General features: G+C 56.9%; 1 protein-coding gene across 1 annotated transcript in view; it reads right to left on the reverse strand.

The window, feature by feature from the left end:
• Positions 1-2377: 2377 nt before the first annotated feature.
• Positions 2378-15307, reverse strand: part of Plxnd1 (plexin D1) — a 29351-nt gene continuing 16421 nt past the window's right edge. The window contains exons 12-36 of the mRNA XM_023705910.1: positions 14675-14829; positions 13880-14031; positions 13471-13570; positions 13252-13391; positions 12559-12726; positions 12381-12471; positions 12002-12262; positions 11773-11922; positions 10948-11062; positions 9486-9593; positions 9275-9387; positions 8548-8652; positions 8087-8217; positions 7825-8023; positions 7277-7423; positions 6951-7107; positions 6372-6475; positions 6224-6287; positions 5919-5953; positions 5625-5729; positions 5200-5363; positions 4393-4540; positions 3590-3730; positions 3352-3426; positions 2378-3225 (exon numbers count right to left, since the gene is read on the reverse strand). Of these exons, the coding sequence (XP_023561678.1) occupies positions 3109-3225; positions 3352-3426; positions 3590-3730; positions 4393-4540; positions 5200-5363; positions 5625-5729; positions 5919-5953; positions 6224-6287; positions 6372-6475; positions 6951-7107; positions 7277-7423; positions 7825-8023; positions 8087-8217; positions 8548-8652; positions 9275-9387; positions 9486-9593; positions 10948-11062; positions 11773-11922; positions 12002-12262; positions 12381-12471; positions 12559-12726; positions 13252-13391; positions 13471-13570; positions 13880-14031; positions 14675-14829 (3245 nt within the window). The 3' untranslated portion in view covers positions 2378-3108. The remainder of the gene's footprint in view (positions 3226-3351; positions 3427-3589; positions 3731-4392; positions 4541-5199; positions 5364-5624; positions 5730-5918; positions 5954-6223; positions 6288-6371; positions 6476-6950; positions 7108-7276; positions 7424-7824; positions 8024-8086; positions 8218-8547; positions 8653-9274; positions 9388-9485; positions 9594-10947; positions 11063-11772; positions 11923-12001; positions 12263-12380; positions 12472-12558; positions 12727-13251; positions 13392-13470; positions 13571-13879; positions 14032-14674; positions 14830-15307) is intronic.

Genomic DNA, 15307 nt, shown 5'->3' on the forward strand with positions numbered 1-15307 from the left:
GTTAAGATCTCCAATTCAACCAGGCCTGGCCCAGGCAGCAGGGTCTTTTTTTTAATTTTTTTTTTTATGTATTTAATACAGGGTCTTACAGGGTCTTGCTACACAGATCAGACTCATAGTGATCCTCCTGTTTTTAGCCTCAAGTGCTAGGATTATAGGTGTGTGCCACCAAGCCCAGTCTCAATCACTATTTCAGTGAGCCCTGGGGGTGGGGGCCACCGGCACGCTGGGGACTGAACCCTGGTCATTGTGTCTGCCTAAGCAGGCGCTTTAATCCGCTGAGCCATCTGTTCAGCCCTGCAGCAGGGTCTTGAGCATCATCTTCCCTGACCCCCTCAGGCTGCGGGTTGCGGGCTATGGCAGCCAGGAGTGCTGTGTGCCTTGTTCTGGAGGTGGGTGGCCGGGTGCCTGGCATCAGAGTGTGTGTCACATGCAACATTAAGATGTCACTGTGCTACTGGGGGGTCACTTGGGGTCTAAGATGTGAATTAGCTGGCTCAGCAGGCCATATTGGATCCCTTCCCCCTGGTCCCTAGCCCACTAATGTCCAACTCCTGCCTGACAGGAGGTAACCAGTCAGGACTTGGGACAGTGAGTAGGGACAGGGAAACTGAAGTCATCCAGTGTGGCCACCACCTGGTTTCCTGCCTGTTCAGCTCAGCTGCACCCTTCTTCCACTGCCTCACCAGAGGCTGTGGCTCTCCATACACCTCCCTTTTGGGCACCTGGGTGGCTGCTGGCAGGGCCCCGGGGCATAAGCAGGTGGCAGTACCTTTCAACCAAGAGTCTCTGCTTCTGTTCTCTGCAGCTGGGCCCAGGCTAGGGTTGGTGGTAATTACCAGGCCGATTGGTGGCCCTGCCCCATGAAGGGGCACATTCTCCCACTGAGAAGGTATGGAGGGTCTAGGGGCCCACAGTAGCCACATACATCTCGTGGCCCCAGACAAGGGTTGTAGATGGCTCCCGAGGTTGGCCACCTTCAAGATGCTCTAGGAACTGGAGCAAGGGTACGTCTGCTCAGATTACCTCCTGAGTGGAGAGAGCTGTGTGCTAATCAGACAGCATGCTAATCAGACGACAGGCTGTGAAACAGCTACTGACAAGAAAGATGTCACCACATATTGTGTGAGGGGGAGGTGGGTCACAATGGCATCGTGGCTCCCAGCTGCCACCCCCAGCCACCTTGGCTCAGTCCCCTCTGGAACCATCCTGAGGTCCTGGCCCTGTGAGAACAAGAGGCAGTTTTTATTTCCTTTGTGCTCTTTTGGGCTCCCCAAGTTTCTCTGGGAAACATGTCATTCTAGAATCACACCCTCCCCCTCAAAAAATCCTATCACATATGCCAATAACTTAAATTAGGAAATCTGTTGCTTAATAAGGAGGAATCAATGCTTAGAATAGAACATTTAAAAGATGAAGTTGAGCTTTTTTCCCATAGTGGTTTGAGGGTGGAAAGGCTTTTAAAGTAAAAATTATTTACTTTTCTCCTGACTTGTGTGCTGTTCTTAGCTCAGGTTGGAATCTGTGAGGTTCTGTTTCCGTATCATGGAATTTTGGTCTCAGCTCTTACTCCTGGTTTTGGTTTCCTGAGACAGGGTCTCATATAGAGTCCAGGCTGCTTTTGAATTCACTATGCAGCCTAAGCTGGCCTAGAAAACATGGTGATCCTCCTAACTCAGCCTCCTGAATGCTGGGGTGATAGTTGGGCACCACCACTTTTGGCTGCCATCTTTTACTCTTGATGACAGGGACGCTTCTGTGGCCTTGTTGGGCAGTGGGAGGATGGCCCTGTGATGACCTGACAGTGAGTCCTAGATGCAGCAGGTAGCCCAGAAAAGGTGGTAGCCTGTGTACCCAACTTGTCAGTCACTGCTCAGCACTGGCACGTGGGACTTGTCCTGCTGGGGAGCCACCTGTGTCCTTGTCAGAAATGTGCAGTAATGATACTTAAAATGAGAAATTCAGGGCAAGCAGAGGACAGTCAGCTCCTCCACCCAGTAGCACTTCGCCCTCTTCACATTTTAGGGTGCAAGGAGAGAACCTGGACTGGAAGCAGAGGCCCAAAGAAGGACCCCCTTCCCCCCCCGCCCGCTGTGACCCCTTGGGAAGTACCTGTTTCTCCATCTGGGCTTGTTACAAATGCAGGATTGGGGTGTGGCTGAGTGTGAGCCTGGCCCAGTACATGCACAGCCTTGGCTTCCTCGCCCAGCACTGCGTTCTACATGCACACAACAGGGACCACTCTGGGCAGTGCACAGTGGAGACCTCTTCCTGGGAGCCCGAGGGACCACAGCCAGCCCCTACCTCCATTCCACTGCAGACTAGGGGAGTTAATGGCCCCACGTCCCTGGGCCCCAGGACAAGGGCTGAGCCGCAGTATTCCTGGCAGCTTTTATTGCAAAGACAGTTCCAGCGACTCCCTGCAGCTGCCTAACTCTGCACCATCCCAGCAGTGGGAGATAGAACTGGGTGAATTCTCCAGGGGCAGAGGCCCAGCCAGGCCTGTGCTGGGGACAGTCACTTCCAGTGTTGCATGGAGGCCCCTGCACAGGTGGCAGCTATTCACAGTCAGCACTTAGTAAGTTTTAAAACATATAAAAGCTTAAAAAAAAAAAAAAAAAGTGGTGCTATCTTTAGGAACACTTCAGAAGGACTGAGTAGCCCAGCTACAACCTCAGTACATCCCAGCCGTGTTCTTCTGGGGAAGCAGGGTCCTCCCTGTCCATCCCAGCGTCCCAGAGGGTAGGCATAGGCACTGCCCACGCTGGGCCCAGAGCTGGGGTAGTCTGGCCCTGCTCTGTATCCATGGTGGGTCCTGCCCAGGTGGTAAGGAGACAGCGTTTAGTGACTGAAGCAGAACCCATGAGAGCCCTTCGCATGTGGCTGAGGTAGTGCTTCCAGGCCCTGTCCGTGTCCCTGTCCGTGCTGGCTGCTACTAGGCAGCGTCTTAGCAGCTGCTAGGGCAGCAGGGTACACAGGGTGTTCCCTACGGTCCAGCTGTGGCATTTGAGGCCCTGCCCAAGTTGGGATGGAGCCCCTGCCCCAGTCTCTGCATAGCTGGAAACTCCCAAGGTGGCCTCGCCTTGCAGTGTGTGGGTGGTGCTGGGCTCAGGCCTCGCTGTAGCACTCATAGATGTTGTCCTCCATCAGGGCCACCACCTGCTCAAACTTGTGCTGCAGCTGTGTCCTCCGGGCTGTGGGGTTGGCTTCCAGCGCCGCCACAATCTGTGGGGTGACCAGGGCAGCTGGGCCTTAGCTCTCAGAATGGGCTGCCCAGCACCCACTCAGGAGCCTCGGCTAGGAAGTGTCACTACCCCAACGAGTCTTAGAGGGCTGGTTGTGGGTGCTCACCTGCGGGCGATACCGCTTGGCATATTTATAGATCTCTGCCAGTGCCACATTGGTGTTGAACTCATTCTGGTACTTCTACAGATGTGGGACACAAAGGAGGACATAGTCACAAAGGGAGCCACGCCCACCATTCAGCCTTCAGGTAAGCAAGCAGGCTCATGCCCACGAGAGGCCTTGGAATCCATCTCCTCTCCTCCCAGGAGCACTCCAGCCAGGCCCAAGTCCCCTCCATGCCCACCCGTGACTCCTCGGCCAGGTGGGCGTTCATCTCCTGCTCACTGAGTGGTGCCATGTCCTGGATCTGCTTGTAGTAGCGCTGTACAACCTTGCGGTACTCGGGGATCTCCTTGGCATATAGTAGCTTGTTTGTGGGCGAGTCCTGGCCAGGAGTGGGGCGGGGGTGGTGGTGAGGTTGCTGTGCATAAATAGCCCCAGCCCTGGCACCTCTGATGTGTCCTCCCTGGGCTGTCCCTCAGTGTCCCCATGGTGCTGGCTTCCAGCCAGATCTCTCCTATGTCCCCAGCTCAGGACTACGACCTGGGTATACTCTAGGGGTCAAAGTGGCAGAGTGCCATGCCAGCCTCCTGGGACTACAGGTCATAGTGGCCAGGACTCCTGGAAACCCAGTTCCTAGCAGCTGAATGTTTTCCATCATGTGTCTGACACTCAGAGGCAGTCCCATTAAGGCTACCCAGTTCTGTGACCCTGCCCTCCTGGTTTCTCTGTCTCTGCCATGGGTGTCTCCTCCCCAGGTGCTGGATCTCTCCAGTCTTGGTCTGGAAGCCCCACCAGCCTGTGCAGCTCCAAAGTCAGTTGGGTACCCAGACCCAGATGAAGCCTCAAGCCTCCTTCCTGTGTCATTCTCAAGACCCAGTTATGTGTACCCTGGACCCTGTGGTGACTCATGACCTTCAAGGACTGCTGCCCATACTGGCCCAGCTCACCTTAGGCAGCAGGGTGGGTATCTGGGTGCCCCCACATGCAGATCCCACTCACCCCACAGCCTCCACCCCAGTCTGTTGCCCCTCCCAGGAGGCCCACCTTGCCCAGCTGGAGGTCAGAGATGGAACAGGCGTCAATAAAGGCCTGTGCGATGACTGACAGGCAGGCATCAATGTGGTCTGTCTTCTCAATGTCGAACACAAACTGGGGATTCTTCAGAATGTTTACCCAGAAGCGGAGGGGCAGGCTAGGGTGGGGAACAGGATGCATGAGCCCAGGAGACCCTGGGACCCCTGGGCTGTGCCTCTGGTCAGCTGGGCTCCAGCTTCCCCCACATTCCTCAGTTCTCAGCAGGAGGCTCAGCTGGGTCCTGGTTCTCATTAGAGCCCTGCCTGCCTGCCTGCCTGCCTGCCTGCTCCCCCCTGCACACACTCGGAAACAGGCATTAGCAGCATGGGGCCTGGGGCCTGGATCCCAGGCCTTATCCTCAGGAGGCCTGAGCTGGGTATGGACACTCCCATCCCAACCCAGGGCACCAGGCAACACAGCAACCTGGGGCTACAGGGCCCCAAAGAGCTGAGATACTCCTGAACCACTCATGCCCTGGGTGCTGGTATTCTGGGGACTGGGCAGAGGATTTCAACCCCCAAAGCTGATATTTGACTCCGGAGAAATGAGAACAGAGCAAGAGCTTCAGAGTACACAGGGCTAAGCCCAGCATTGCTATCCCAGGGCTTGGTCTGCCACAGGGCAGAGGAACAGTGGAGGGGGCCAAGCTTCCACAGTTAAGGTGACTACTGTCCAGGCCCTGAGTTTACTGAGGGGTAACTCGGGCCCAGGGGTTGATACTCAGGTTCCGGATCACAGGGCTGCAGCCTGGTGGGGAACCAGGCTCCCTGCCTATACCTGTTGGTCTTCCAGATGTGCAGCGTGTCAGGGTCTGAGACGCCCCTCTTCTCTGCCTGCTCCTCCAGGAAGTCGAAGAAGTACTTGACGGCCAGTGGGGGTTTGTCTTCACGGATGCTCAGAATGGCCTTGAATAAGTCGTCCAGGAACTTTTGCAGTGTGCCCTGTGGGAGGGATGGCCACTGTCAGCCAGGGCCCTTGCATAGCCAGACCAGGTACCTGAGCTCCCTGGGCTTTGGTTTTCTACTTGGGAATAGTGTCAGTGGTAGCCAGGGGCTGAGAATGTGGGCTTTGGGAGTGGACAGTGGCGTGCAGGCCCATGACCTCGGAGCCATTACTGACCCCACTCCTGCCGCCAAGCCCCCACTCCCCACCAGATTCATGCACAGCTGACCACTGCCAGGGCAAACTCAGGCTGAACCCACCTTGGTGGACAGTAGGCGGGTAAGGTAAATCTCAGGCAACACCTTCTTGCGGTGGCTCTGCCGGTGGGACTTCTTGGGCTCTGCCAGCTCATCAGTGGGCAGCACCTGGGGACCAGGCAGTGGTCAGGGACTGTGCACGTGCTATTCCTAGCTGTCTAGTGAGGTCTCTCCTGCAGTTCCTACCACCCACTGCCCCAGCCTTCCCTGCCTAGGAGCCTTTCCCGGACGCCCAGGGGCAGGAAGCCAGGGCCACACCCATAGAGCTGGGTCCCAGGGGATGAGCTGGGCACTCACCAAGTGGAAATACTTCTCTGTGTCCAAATCTTTCACTATGGGAGGAAAATGCACAATAAACAGGGAGGAGAAGGCAAGGCTGATAGAAATGGGGACAGGCAAAAGGCGAGAGGGAGGGAGGGCAGGAGGGAGATGGAGAAGGAGCAGAGAAGACACATAGGACAGAAAATACCCCAGCCCCCCAAGGCCTGGAGTCCCCGACACCCTGGTCCTGCAGGTGAGCCATGGCAGACTCGAGCATACAGCCCCCCAGCCTGCTCTGAGCCTCAGTTTCTCCCAGCTGTGTCCTGGGTGCCCCAGAGTACCTCGGCCCAGAGTGTTGTCTTTCTTATCTGTTAGGCTCATGGCCAAAGAGGCGCCTTCTGGGATCTGCCAGGAGAGAGGCAGAGGTCACAGGCCAGGGGCTAGGGACTAGGGCAGATCGTGAAGGCTGGGGTGGAGGGCAGGGTGTACCTTGTAGTGAGCCAGTGTGTTTAGCTTCTTGCGACCATCCTCCACCACCGAGGTGTCATCCAGGTCCCGTAGGATGTAGCTCTGTGTGCTTGTTGCAAACCATTCTGGAGGTGCAGGGCAGGAGGTTCATCAGGATGGGCAGGTATAGACAGGGCCACAAAGGAGGAGCTCCAATGCTGGAAGCCTCTGTCCTCTTTGTGACAGGGAGGATCAGGGTGCAGAGTAAAGGAGCCAGGACCCTCCCCCAGCACATTAATGCTAAAACTGCCTATGAAATAAGGCAGCGCCCACTGACCACAAGTATCATGAGTGCCTGCTCTGCCTTCATGGCCTACTCTGTCCTGCCACTGTGCCCCTGCACTGGAATGACCCATAGCCTGGCAAATACCTGAGGTTTCAGCATAAATCTGAGGCTCCCAGGGATCCTTCTAAACCCAGTTCCTGGCCCGCTGGGAAGCCTAGCTGACCACTCTGCATGCTGGGTCTCCAGTATAGTACGCTATGTTCCACGCTGGCCTGGCCCCATTCTCCCATCCTGGGGCCCTTCCTGATGCAGCAAGCCCTATGCCAGGTGCCCACCCAGGTCCACGTCCTCAGCGCGCGGCCACTGTGAGTAGGGCACATTCTTGCAGAAGGCCTCCAAGATCTTCTCCTTCACCTGCGTCAGCGTGTCTGTGTCCATGGCGCGCACACTCAGGGAGTCCATGCCGCAGCCTTGGAAGGACACATTCAAGTTCTGTGGAGGAGGGGGCATCAGTGGGCGGCTAGGGCCAAAAGGTTGGGGGAAGGGAGGGAAGGTTCAGCATGCTCAAGTGCAAGGCCTGCGTTTCCTTCTAGTACCAGAGAGAAGGGAAACTTTGAAGCCTGGGCCAGACCACCCCCACAGCACAGCACAGCCGCCTCACCCGAGGCTTGGCCTCGATGTTCTCCCGCAGCAGCCACTCCTCGTTCAGTGTGTATCGGGCCTTTCCTGTGATGGCGTCGATGGAGCCCTTGTTGATCTGCTGCTTGATTGCACACAGCAGCAGGAAGAATGGCTCCCCGACAGTCTCCTGGGGGCCAGGCAGTAAACTAGTGGGACCACAGCCTGCACCCTCCCTCCTTACCACCCTGGACCAGAGGCCTCATGGGACACAGTTGGTGGCCCTGGAGTCCAGGGGCCCCTGCTGCTCCCCTGCAGGTACTGGGGTATGGGGCAAGTAGATGGCAAGTACTAAGCACATAGCATTCGGTTCCCAATAGGGACCACACTAGGGGCCCTACTGAGCTGTGCGCAGACTGAATTCCCAATGGAACATAAAGACTCAACCCTCCTCCCAGATCCTGAGGATGCTGTGGGAGCCTAGAGGGATAGGACACACATCATGTGCTCAGCAAACCCCGATCACTGGCCACGATTGTTGCCTCTCACCAGCAGTCACTACCAGCATCCCATCCTTAGTCCCAAGCTCACCCGCAGGCAGCTGTACATGCAGATGGACATCCAGTTGGTCAGCATCTTCTCTACCACCGACTCCGTACGCCGAAGCATGAGCTTGGGGTTCTTAGCAGCGGAGGCATCGATGAGATCCACCAGCAGCTCCTTCATAATGCTGGTGTAGTACTCCAGCTTGCCATGCAGCGCGATGGTCAGCAAAGATGCCAGGCTACACCTGCAGGGACTTGGTGTCAGCAAGGGCACCAGGAGGGGGAATGGGGGCCAGGCCCAGCCTCACCTGTCGCGCACTGCAAAATCCTTCTGCTGCTCCAGCGCATGCACAAAGACGATGAGAAAGTGCTTATTGCTGAGCAGTGAGGAGAACAGGCTGACACCCTCCTCCATGCTGGGCCGGCAGTTCTCAGGGACCTGAGGGTAGGAGGGGAACCTTGTCATAAGATGGCAATAGAGCTTGCCACTTTCCCACTGGGGTTGTCTCCAGTTTCTCCATCTTGGAATAGCAGGGTCCAGAGGTGTCACAGCCTTCCAGGCAGGGTCTAGGCTGCAGGGGTGTGGGGCACTGGGGCAGGGAGGGAGGGCTCTGGCTGAGGAGTCAGTACTTGCCGTCAAGTCTGGGTGGCAGATTGAATGGCCCCGGGGATGGGAGGTCACTACATTTTGGCAGCTGATGCCTTCCTCCTCTGAGCTAGGAATGCAGGGTTAGGTGAGCGGGAAGGGGGTGGGGATCTGGGCACTTACGTTCCACTCTCCCAGCAGAGGGTGGGTCTCCTGCACTGGCGGGCCGCCCTGGGAGCCCAGGGACTGCGACGGTAGCACATAGCGCTCTTCGTACAGGGAGGAGCACTACAGAGGAGGAGCTCAGTCTCAGTTGGGCTGCCTGGTGCATGTGCCTGTGCCAGGGACACAAATAGCCCCACCTACAGAGTAAAAGGCATGGCCATGCCCAGGCCCAGGGACACCAGGGCTACCAGGGGCTGAGGTCCCCAGAGGTCTGTAGGGTCACAGGCACTGGAAACAGTGTGAGCCAAGACATGCAGGGCAAGAGGGCAGAGGCTTCCCAGGAAGCAGAAGCAGCTCAGAGTGGCGTGTGCACGACTGCGGCAGGGGCTGCTGCTTAGGGAACAGGGAGGGCACTGCCATTGCCACCTAGGATTAGGGTAGTGGCTCTGGGCAGGGCAACAGGGAGGAAGCATGGCATGTAAGAGTTGGGCCAGGTTCAGTGCACAAAAGAGGGGTGTGGAAACCAAGAGAAGCTAGGCTGGGGTGGCAGCCCTGACACACCAGAGGAGCAGGGCTAAAATCTGGCTTCTAGATGGACAGCAAGCAGAGGAAAGTCGGAGAAACTGGGCACTAGCCTTGGCAGGCAGCCAGGACCACCATGGATGGGAGCATAGGTTTTGCACTACTCAAGGGGCCCATGCTGCATAAAGGTGCCCAGAACAAGTCTGAGGGGGCTTAGGCTGACCTTCGGGAAGAAAGTGCGGGTCACAAAGTGCTTGTATTCCAGGAAGGGGATGCCCTGGCTGCGGTTCAGCTCCTTGGTCAGGTCTGTCATGTCCGTCTGCAGCTCGGCGAAGCCTGGTGGACAGGCAGGCAGCATAAGCAGATGGCCAGCTGGTCCCCACATGGGAAGCCACCACCTTGCTTGTCTCTGTGGTCCCTGGCCAATACAATACCTTTGCGGATCTCTTCGCGGATCTGAGATTCCATCTCCTCCATCTGCAGCAGTGTCTTCTGCCAGTAGCGCTCAGCACGGCGACTCTTGGTACAGAAGACGAACAGGGCTGCAGGCAGCAGGCGGGGTATCAGGCACCGGGTCCCCATATCCCTCAGCCCTCCTGGCCTGTGGCCCAGGGCTTGGGGACCAGAGGATGCCTGCGTCCTCTTCTCAGAAAAGAAAATAAGTATGGAGGGGAGTCCTGGGACACAAATGTGGGGTGACCTCTGCTTTCTTCCTTTCTAGGCTTTCCATTCCTTTTATAGTGGCCAGATGTAGCTTGTTAACAGCAGCGGCAATCTAACTCTCCCTAGGGAGGGGAGGGAGGTGACACAGAGGGATGTGGCATCCCTAGGAAAGTAGGTAGGAGGAAGAAGATGCTGCTGCAGATGGAGGAGATGGAATCTGAGATGGAATCTCAGATCCGCAAAGGTATTGTATTGGCCAGGGACCACAGAGACATGTGGCACACGGGGCGCTCGGGCCAGCATGGGCTTTCCCCCCATTCATCTTCTTCCAGTTCTCCATGGATTTTTTTTTTTTTTTTAACATTGCATATGATCAGTGTTTTTTTCTTTAAAGCTGTCCTAAGATACAGTGGACATACCACGTAATCTGCCTGCGTCAAGCCTACAGCTCAGTGCCTCCTAGGAAGGGGTGGCCACCAGCACTAATCTTAGAACACATTCCTTGCCTGGACAAGCCCTACACCCATGAAGCAGTGCTCCCTCCTGCCCTCAGCAGCCTGCCATGAATCTCCTTCGTGCCCCTACGGTCAACCACTTTGGGACAATTTGTCTAAACAGAACCAGACAATATGCGGCCTTTTGTCTCCAGCTTGTTACCATGATGTTCTCAAGGCTGCTTTATAGCACAGCACCTGTCAAAGCTTTGTGGGTTTTTTTGTGGCTGAGTCGTATTCTACCATAGGGACAGACAGCCTTTTATTTATAAATTTATCACTTGATTGCCAGCTGAATTGTTTTGATCTCTTGGTTAGTGTACATAATACTGCTGGCAACATTGTGTGCAAGGTTTTTTTTTTTTTGGGGGGGGGGCTTTTATTTCTCTTGGGCAGATACCTAGCAGTGGAACTGCTGGGCCAGATAGCAGCTCTGCGGCTCTATTCTGAGGCAAGCATCTTCCAGGCAAGTGCACACTCTACACTCCAGTGGGGCAGGAGGGATCTGTTCCCTGCTTGCTGCTGTGTACTGCTATTATAACACACATATTTATCTTCCCTGGACAGCCCTCTCTCCAGAACTTTCCATAGCTCCCCAGTGACTAGAGAACACAATTCCAAATTCCCCTGTCTTGAACGGTCCATCTTCCACCTGCTGTGCAGCAGCTGGGCCCACTGCCCCTGCCCTGCTGCCCCATCCCTGCCTTTCTGGAGTGGCCTCCAAGAAGGGGCTCCGTACCGACCACGGAGAGCAGCAGCAGGACACTGCAGATGACGATGGATGCCACGATGGCTGTCTCGCTGCCCCCCAGCTGCAGCGTGGCAATGGTCTGATTGAAGTTCCCCACCTGGACCTGGCAGAGGTAGGAAGGGGTCATGGTTCAGAGGAAGTGCTGCAGCTTTTCTTGTGTGCTTGCCACATGGCCCAGGGCAGCTGCTAATCTCTGACTCACTGACATGACAAGGTGACCACAGCTGACCTGGGCCATGTGGACCGACACAATGCCCATCAGACCTTGGCCTGGCAGCCACATGCAGAACCTGACTGCTGGGCCCAATATAACAGGGCCAACCTGGGACTAGGAGAGCGGATGAAGAGTGAGGACAGGGCCTGGGTAAAAGGCACCGTAAGGCTTAGGCTTAGTGCATGGGGGGGCCAATGCACCTGTGCAGGAGTGAGCATATATACAAGCGGAGACAAGGCAGAAAGGGCCCACTCTCTTCCTCCTCCAGGACTCTACGTGGTGACCAGCAGCCTGGTCTAGATGGGACACCAAGAGCACATGCCAGCCAACTGATTCTGAGAGTCCAGCCCCCTTTGGCCCAGATGGCCCACTCACTGACTTTAAGCAGGTCACTGGTTCTTGGATCTCAGTTTCCCTGGCTGTCAAGTGGAGGCATAAAGCTCTGACTTGCTTTGCTGGCCTAAGCCACTGAACTGTAGGGGCAGGTGCTCCACAGAACCCTGTGGCTCACTCAGGTGGTGGCCACACCCAATAAGGCTCCAGACCACCCACTCACCAGTGGCCATGCCCACCACAGCCTCCAGGGCCTGCCCACTCACAGTGATGGGAAGCTGTCCCTCCGCAGCATCTAGAGAGTCATTGACCGAGCAGTGGATGACTCTGTCGGAGACAATCTGGATGTCACAAGCCACCTGGCCAATCTTAACCCGGTACTCATGGCTCTCAAGCCCTAGGCCGTCCTGCTCCTTCTGCATAGACAGTTGTGGGCAGGGATGAGAACAGGGAAGGGGACAGGGGAAGGGATAGAGATGGGGACAAGGTACACACATGGATGACAAGGGTGAGTGGCTCCCCAGGGTGGTGGCGGATCCAGCGCTCACGCCGCGCTGTGGAGAACTGTGGGTCAGGCAGGTAGTCCAGATGGAAGCGGCCCCCCCGTGGCATCTCCTCAGGGTCAGGCAGTGCCTCATGGGGCATCTCTTCTGTGTAGACATGGCCGTTGATGAAGAAGGCCACAGGTGCTGAGGCGTTATACAGGGCCCCAGGCGACGGGCAGGTGATGAGTGTGGAGTTGAGGACCTTGCACAGCTGGGGACAGACGATGCATGTGCAGAGGCAGAGGAGCCAGAGGGGACAGAGGGAGGCCCAATACACAGGCAGCTGGGGCAGCCTCTACCCATGCTGTCAAACCCCACCAGGTCCTCACCGTGGGCTCCCGGCCGATGCGGTGCACAGCCATGGACACGTTCTGCACCATGTGGAAGCGCTCACCAGCCACTGTGATGGTCCTGCCACCACTGGAGACAGCCAGGCCATCACCATGGGCAGCAGGGGGGGGGGGCAGGACTCGGGCTAGGGTAGGGCCACAGGAACCTCCATCTCACCTGACAGGGCTGCGGCGTGGGCTGATGTTCGTGATGACTGGGTTCTGCATGTAGGTAAAGCTGAGGTTCCCACGGGCACAGCCCCGGCGCTCAAAGCGCACACACACAGGCACCAGGGTGGGCAAGGTACCAGCAGGCACAGTGCAGGCAATGCTGGTGTCTGAGCGCCTGGGGGTGCAGGGCAAAGGGGTGACCTTGACACTGTGCCCTCCACCCAAATCCCTTAGCATCACCCTCTCTCTGCCCCTTGCTGGCTTTGTTCTTCCTGACCACTTGCCTCCCCAGGGAGGTCTTCCTGGATCTGCCTGTCAACTCTTCCCAGCAGCTTTTCTCACAGTCCCATTTCTACTTCCTGTGGCTGTGTCAGCTCTTGAAGGCTGTGCTAGGCCTGGCAATGCCTACTAATGGGGCTTGGCACACAGTACATAACAGAGATAGGCATTTCCCACAAGGCTTCAGGCCACTCGTGTACCACTGGTCACGCCCTGGGTCTGTGGGAGAATCTGAGCTCACTGAGTGCTTACCACAGGCACTGTGGCCTCCCTTGTGAAGCATATGCTGTATACACCCCCACAAAACCTCCCACCATTCACTGCAATGTCCTCACCAAGAAGGGAAACTGAGGCTCAGGGAGGACAAGGGGCTGCTGGACCCAAGGGGAGACACCCTCCAGCCTGCATTTCCAGGGCTTACACAAGTTCAGTGCAGGGGTCAGTGTCGTTCACCAGGACCTGCAGTTCAGAGCCCACGTGGAGGTCACTCCCGTGGATAGTGATCCTGGTGCCGCCTGCTGTGGGGCCCATGGCTGGCTCTAGGGAGTGGACCTGGGGCAGCTGGGAGGGAGGGGAGGGGAGCAGTCAGGCTGGGCACTGGGCAGGTATGGTAGTGGGCACGGGGGGCAGGGCTCCTCACCACATAGGAGAAGCGCTCCCGAGATGTCCCCTCCTTGGACACATTCACAGTCACCACGTCTGAGAATGCCACAGGGGCCGGCCCCGTGACACACACAATCCTGGAGGGACACCAAGTCACAGGGTCACAGCTGGAGTGGGGTGGTGGCACTGCCCACTGGGGTTACCCTCACCCCATAAGTTTCTGCAGCTCTAAGATAGTCACATGGCCTCTGAACATCTGCTAGGCTAGTGGCCAAGGTAACCAACTCCCATGGTGCTCCTGATGGTGTACCTCACACCCCTATTTTCCTGACTTCTGGTCACTGTCACCAGAACCAGGGCACATGGCAGGCTGGGAAGGGGGTATAGGGATGGGGGGACACAGCCTTGGCATTCCACAGAGTAAGTCAGGGCCTGCCACCACTCACTCCTCAGACACGGTGTATCTGCTGGCCAGCACCTTGCAGGCCACGTCGCCGATCCACACACCATGGGCCACATCACTAAGCCGCCGACCCAGGTCCCGGCCATAGATGGTCAGTAGGGTCCCGCCATCTAGGGGGCCACTCAGGGGCTCAATCTGCCAGAGACCAGAGAGCACAAGCAGGGCTAGGAGGCTGGGAGGCCTGGGAACTGTCTCCTATGTCCTACCCAGACCCAAGCTCGGTGGAGAAGGGGAGGAGATGGACAAGAGGGCTTCCCAGAAGCCAACATTGCCTGGCGTGGGCATCTGACCCAAACCCTTCCCTGAGTAATGGTTTTCTGTTGTTGTTGATTTTGCTTTTTTTCTCTATTTGGGATTGAACGCAGAACTCTCACACTGAGCTACATCCCCAGCCCTTTCTATTTTGACACAGGGGCCACCGTGTTTCTCAGCAGCTGAGGCTGGGCTCCAACTTGGGATCCCCGTGCCTCAGCTCCCCAGAGTGCTGGGATGACAGATGTATGTCACTGTGCCCCATGAGTTTTCTTAGAATGCAGGCTGGCAAGTCACCAGAAGGAGCCTGGGCCATGGGCAGCCCTGACTGCTCCCAGTGCCTGGGCTGTGAGGACCTGGGCCACCTCTGCATGTGGAGCGAGAGCCATGATGGCCACGGCTGGGCTCTCACTGTGCACTGGGGTGACGTGAAGCCCTGCACCCCCTCCCATGTCTTCTCTTCCCCCACCACATAGGGCAGGTGTTGTACAGTCAAAGGTGACTGCCTGTGTGCCTGGGTGCTCACCGTGCGGATCTCGGGGGCTGGACAGGTGCCAGGTGGTGGTGATAGAGGCCCCCGTGGGCGGCAGCCATCGCTCCACATGCAGAGGTGGCCCAGGTCCTCACGGCCCAGGCACTGGGAGCAGTCAGGGCTGCCCATGGCGCAGTTGTAGACTACGACTAGGGAGACAGGTACAACAGGTCAGACCTGGGTGCTCAGTGCCTTCTCTAGCCTGAGCCCTGTTGTTGTCACCCTCCTCTGTGGTCCACAGGGCAACCACAGACTCCACCATTCTAGGTGAGAGGCTCAGGCCCACAGAGCCTGGAGCAGCAGGGCTGGATTGCACTAGGCCTGCATGGGGCTGTCCCCATCACTGCTCAAATTTAGCACAGCCTCTGGAGGGGCAGGTAGGCTCTGGGACTGTCAGGTTAGCCCAAGGATAGCCCCAGGCATGTTGGTTCAGTACAGGGCAAGGATAGTTGGGTGTGGGGGTGCACACCTGTCATCCTAGCATTCTGGGAGACTGAGGCAGAACCTCAAGTTCAAACCTCACCTGGGCTCCTTAATGACACCTTGACTCAAGAACTAAAAAAGCCTGAGGCTATAGCTCAGTACAAAGCCCATGAGTTCAGTCCTCTATACCATTGAAGAAAAAAA

Source organism: Octodon degus, unplaced genomic scaffold (assembly GCF_000260255.1).
Source record: "Octodon degus isolate 3935 unplaced genomic scaffold, OctDeg1.0 scaffold00233, whole genome shotgun sequence".
NCBI lineage: Eukaryota > Metazoa > Chordata > Mammalia > Rodentia > Octodontidae > Octodon > Octodon degus.